We start from the raw sequence: 5,841 nt of genomic DNA on the forward strand, positions 1-5,841 counted from the left end.
AATCGGTCGCAATTTTCGGTAAAAATAGTAAGAAACTGATTAAGATCGTAACCGACAGACATATAATATAGAAATACACAGCTATATTGTCCGCAAGTTTGTGAAAAAAATCCTTGTAGTTGTCGAGTGTTCCATCGGTGGATGATGGAGTTTCGCCGAAGACGAAGGAGAAATCCGGGCTCCAGGGGTGGTATTCCATAGCTGTCGAAGTAGGTGCCTGTTCCGTGTTCATCGAGGAAAAAGGCTACCCAATGTTCTCCAGGTCGATTATGATCGTCTGTATTAACGACGATAGCCGTCGACCTCGTCCACACCCTCGGAACTCTGTCTGTGGGATAGACACCGACATGCCTGACATCGATATGGCGCAATGCTCGTAGAATTTCGCAAGAGTTCATTTTTTTGGTACAAAGACGAACGCGTGAATCCTGGTATTATTTGAATAACTTCGGTTTTTATTTCTCCCGCTGTAACGTTTTCGCTCATCGATTTGAGCTTCACAAGTCTTTCTTCTTTTTCTTCTTCTTTTTCAATCGCCTGCTCGGCTCTCGACAATTTTTTTATCTCTAATACATTATCCGTTTGAGCTTTAATATTATGAATTAGAACGGGATTGCCATTTACGTTGCTAGCAGAATAATCCTTGTCGCAGCTGGTTTTCACGCTTTCGTAGCTGACGTCGTCGTCGCTGTCACTCAATTGATAATTTTCGGGGGAACTACAAGTATCGGGTTGACTTACGCTGAGAGTATCGCTGCTGCCGCTATTATTTTGATCGAGTAGCCAACGTTTCAATTTGTAAGCGTTATGTAACGCGCAATAAAAGATTTTTCGAATTCCGTGATGAGCGCAATATTGTCCGCACTCTTCCTCTAACATTAGATTTTTGAATGCTGGAGAGATACCTTCCAAATTATATATCTCTCTGGAAAGTAGATTTCGCAAGTAGTGTGCTTTTTCATTGCCTCTAACGTAAATGTGACGCGTGTGCCTTATAATTTCACGTAAATGCAATGTAAAATATTTTGGATTAGTCTCGTCGTCGAACCATTCGATCCCATGATAATTTCGTGTGAGCCAGCAGTTTTGTCGTCTTATTTTTTCGGGTAATTCAGTGAACGGATGCGGCGGCATCATAATCCAGTGGTCGACGATCGACGCGTTAATCGCAACAACCGCGACTTCCTTGGGAAGAAACTTCTCGCTCGCATCGCGGAAGCCTTGTATGTCGATGACTACATCCATATTGCGAAGAAAAAACTTATACGTTTTTGTTGGCGAGGTTTAAGCTTTTCACGAACCATCGACGAGAACGTCTCGAAGGAAACTGATATTTCTTTTCGTTACATTATAAATTTTTTTCTCGTGAAACGCATCGGTGAATGAAAGTGGAGGAGGGTGGGGATAAGAAAAATACGTAAAAATTTTTAATCGAATATGTTGCAACGACAGGCATATCGTGATAAAAAATTTAACCGGAAAAATCGACAATGACTTGACGGGACGAGTCGATTTCTATTACATTATCAAATTCTGCGTAAACAATACAGTTAATTGTCTCGGTGAGCGCCTTTTCGAAACGTACCTCTAATCGTAAACTACCGTGTCTCACGAGATTCCAATGACTGGCGCAATTAGCGGACAAATTAGGTGTGAGATCAAAAGCAAAAAGAGTGTATCCCTTGGAATAATCATCTCTACTTATAGAATTTCCCTCGTTTAAGAAATGGATGCCCGTTCCCGAAAAGAGGGTTTGATAAGCATCGACGTGAAGCGGTTCTTCCGGCGAGAAAATCGGCTGTAACGGTCTACTAGGAATTTGTGTACCGTCGACGTACAGAGAGAAGAAATTTATGCTGTAATTTTTAAAATTAAACGCATTTAATTTTCTATCTCCATTAAATGCTTTGTTATTAACAAAACCGACTATTATTCGTTTCGGCAGTTGTCCGAGTATTACGTTATCTAATGATTCCCTCACAACACCACTGTGAATCGTAAATGTTTTAATCTCGACTCTCGTAAGCGAATATTTAGCCGTAACTTTACTCAGTATTCTAGCATGTGCGAGTAACACTCCGGCACTTAGTTTCGCTCTTCTCACTAGCAAACTGGCATCGAGAATATGTATTTTCGACATGCTGTTGCTTTCCATGAGACAAAATGAATCTTTCGAGCGGACGAGTCTTAATCTTACTTCCACGCCGTTAATTAAGAATTTGTCTTGATTGAAAACGTCGCAATGCAGATGTCCTATAAGATCTATCGCTCGCCCGTTGCGAATGTAATGGGCGCGTCTCACGAGAGCGGTATTGCCTTTCGATTCCAGCGATTCGTCCATGCGACCCGGTGTGTCCGCGTCCCATAGACACGAGGTTAGATGAGAAGTTTTTGCGGAAGAGGAATAATTTAACAATGCCTCGATGTACGCGCGGTACGCGTAAGCGTTGTTTAGAGGCGACACGAGCTTTTGATTGAAATACACGTCTATCTGATTGAAGATGGAATGAAGTAAATGATTTACGGGTCCTACGACGGTCTCTACGGTCCTGCGCCGGTTGTTCCTGGAGCTCGAGCCGTTGAATCGTCGCCCGATTTCACGCGCACGCGAAGACTCAGCAGGGTATGTGTGAGATCTAGATATTCCTCTCCGTGACCAGGGACGACGAATTCTATCGGTGAATCGTCCGAGAGAGAGGTCACGGGTTTGTAATGAATCCATTGCGAGCTCTCGATACTAGTCTGTGTAGGCGGTAAAGAAAAGAGATCACGTTCACTCTTTAAACACTCGTTCGAATGCGTGTGAAGAAAAGACATACTTTACTGACAATTGTTTCGTCGTTGTTGTCTTCATCATGGTTAAATGTGCGTGAATTAAAATAGCGTTGTTTAAGAAAATATATTAGATACGGTACGTTTTTTGCCAATTTTACGTCGTTTCGCAGTTGTGTTGAGTCTTTTTACCCTCGTATAGGTTTTCTTCCTCTTATTCTTCGAAGATTTCGTCTTCTTTTTTGCCTTGATTTTCGATAAATTTTTCTTATTCGAGCGACGACGTTTAACGATGCGCGTGTCAAGCCCGGCAAAGGGGAAATGAGCTACGTGTATTTTCGCATCCGATTTATATCCCGAACCTTTCATGAGGCTAGTTATTTTTTCTTTAGCCTGTCTTTTGAGATTGTTACGCGATTCTTTAAAACGATGCTTGGCCGCTACCTTGAACGGTGTATTGTTTTCTACATCATCGATTATATTAACGCCCGCGCGTAAAGCTTCTTTACCCACAGCCCGCGCAGCAACACCTAGATAAGGCAGCACGCGTCTGAATAAGCCTCCGAGAAAACTCCCGATACCGTGCCCTCGTTGATAGGGCGATCCGGCGAAAACTCGTGGAATTCCGCGAGCTCCTCCGTTTTGTAATTCGTCGTAATACGTCGAATAATAATCCATCAACAGAGAAAGAACGAACAAATTTTCTTTTCTTTTCTTTTTACCCTTTGCCGTTTTCTCCGTCATATACGCCGAGTATTCTTACGATATCTAATCGATACGTCTAAAGTGCAATGTCACCGTCAGAGTCCCGAATTCGAATGGTATACTTTGACCCAGCTGATCTCTTATATCTATTTCGATCGTACGGAAATACGTTTGACGCAGCGTGATGTATTGAGCGGGTGAGAAATGTCTTATTTGAGTTGATGCGAACGCGTAATCATTTCGCGAGTCGAGCGCGACTATTCGAAGAAGGGGAGATTGTACATCGCCGGTAATATAAGGTTCGCAAATGTCGCAATAGACAAAGAGCTTGTCGGGAATACCTCGTGACAAACTACCTGGTTCGTCACCTATTAACATACGCGAGTGCCTGAGCTCGTAAAATAGCAGTGAATGCATCTTTTCATCATAAATCCATGATGGTAAAACGTCAGGTATAACGGAACTACTTTCGATTTTAACGAGCTGTTCGTTGTTATTGTGCATTTTGATACCGATTTCATTATAAAACCATGTGGACAGCGGAGATGGTACAGCGGGCTCACTATCGAGTTGAACAAGGTCTCTATCTTGATGTGCATCAAAGCCGAGTATGCGACGAAGTTTGTCGGAAAAATTTACATAATGCGTCATACTACAATTTTTTTTGTCGCAGTCAAGTTTCATGAAAACTTTACCTCCCATGAAGATAACGAAATGCCAAACGATATGCGAATCGACAGATTTAGCAGCGTGATTCACACACGCTATAATATCTTGCATACTTGAGTAAATACCCGAGGGTAGCTGAGATTTCATAGCCTTACCCGTCTTATCGCGTTCGTTAATATCGATGAATCTGATTAATCCTTCATTATCCTGTATATGTAAAAACTACACGAAAACTGAATCTCAGTGAGCGCCACTTCCCAATGTCCGTATAATTCTATACGCTGGGGTAATTCAGTGGTGAAACACGTGGTTGTATTTTCCGGAAAGTAACGCATGCTACTATTGCTCGGAAGAATCATGTAAAATTCTTCTCCCCTCATTTTGACTCAAAGATCTTAAACTCGATGCGGGAATCCAAGAGTCGAATTTAGAGGGATAACCTTGCCAACTAACTAATATTTGTTTATTATTATCGCGTCCTCTGCTCTTTATTACCCGATCGACGATAAATTCTTCCTCTTGTAAATCTTTATTGACCGGAGTTAATTCTTGTTCGTAAAAAATTTCGTCTATATCCTCGCCTATTAAATCGCTTAGTTCGTATACGAGGGGTTTCCTCCATTCGAGAACGCGGTGAATTCGAAATATTTCTTCGCTCCACTTTGCCTCGTATCCTTTCTCAAACACTACTTTTGCCCTACTGACACGCACGAGTTCGCCCACGTTATATTTAGCCTTCTGCTTAGCGTCGCAATTCTTTTTCTTCTTCTCTTTATTGTCCTTCCATCGACGATTTATATTTTCACACGCGATACGAGCATTTTCCCGCGTAACGGCTGCGGGTTGCATTTTAATAGAGGTATGACGAGTATGGTTGTAAGCGCGAACAATATCCTGTAAAACATCGATGTAGCGTCGCGTATTTTTATGTGTAAAATAACGCCACATCCGTTCCTTGAGCGTTCTATTAAATCGCTCCACTACAGCTGCTTTAACATCGGGATTACGGGCTACGCGAAAACGAATGTCTTTTTCTTTTAAAAATTTCTGTATAGGCTGGGCTATAAATTCTTTACCTTTATCCGTCTGCAGGTAAACAGGTTGACGTTTTTTGTTTCTCAAAAGTACACGTTGAAAGGCTTTTGTCACACAGGTAGCTGTTTTGTCGCGTAATGATTCTACCCAAACGAATTTACTAAGGACATCGATAATTATCAATAAATAAGAATATCCGTCATTATTGCTCTTGAGATTACGAAGATCAATCAAATCTGACTCCCATAAATCGTCGATATTTGTTACATTATAATGTAAACGTGGAAATTTTCGACGTACTGGTCGATGCAGCGTATACGCATCTTGCGATTTAAGCCATTCAATGACATCGTTACGCGTAAAATTTGGTTTAGCAGCTCGAGATAAATTCTCCGTCGCGGAATAGCCGGCATAGTGTGCCGAGGGAACGTAATACAATTTTTCGGGTTCCATTATTTGAGTGAGCTCCAATAGAATATACCTTTCTTTTTTTTAGGCGAAGAATCCGGCACTAATGTTTTATTATTATCGCTGTCGTCAGTGGCGGATAAAAACACCGTGTCTCCTTCGGTTTCGTTTAACTCCCGACCGTATGACTTTGAACGCGACAGTGAAGTTTTCGGGGTGGAGCTTCCACGTGGCAGTTTTTTTAATACGCAG

General features: G+C 41.8%; 3 protein-coding genes across 3 annotated transcripts; all 3 read right to left on the reverse strand.

The window, feature by feature from the left end:
• Nucleotides 1-282: 282 nt before the first annotated feature.
• LOC145934242 (uncharacterized) lies at nt 283-1,245 on the reverse strand. Its single transcript, XM_083034609.1, has one exon. The coding sequence runs from the start codon at nt 1,243-1,245 to the stop codon at nt 283-285; it is 963 nt and encodes a 320-aa protein (XP_082890735.1).
• A 226-nt stretch (nt 1,246-1,471) lies between these two features.
• Nucleotides 1,472-2,341, reverse strand: LOC145934243 (uncharacterized protein F54H12.2-like). The gene has a single exon (XM_083034610.1). The coding sequence runs from the start codon at nt 2,339-2,341 to the stop codon at nt 1,472-1,474; it is 870 nt and encodes a 289-aa protein (XP_082890736.1).
• Nucleotides 2,342-4,485: 2,144 nt separating this feature from the next.
• LOC145934244 (uncharacterized) lies at nt 4,486-5,634 on the reverse strand. Its single transcript, XM_083034611.1, has one exon. The coding sequence runs from the start codon at nt 5,632-5,634 to the stop codon at nt 4,486-4,488; it is 1,149 nt and encodes a 382-aa protein (XP_082890737.1).
• Nucleotides 5,635-5,841: the final 207 nt, after the last annotated feature.

This window comes from Prenolepis imparis, unplaced genomic scaffold, assembly GCF_030444845.1.
Source record: "Prenolepis imparis isolate NDT839.2.m4 unplaced genomic scaffold, iyPreImpa1.0 SCAF_3, whole genome shotgun sequence".
Lineage (NCBI taxonomy): Eukaryota > Metazoa > Arthropoda > Insecta > Hymenoptera > Formicidae > Prenolepis > Prenolepis imparis.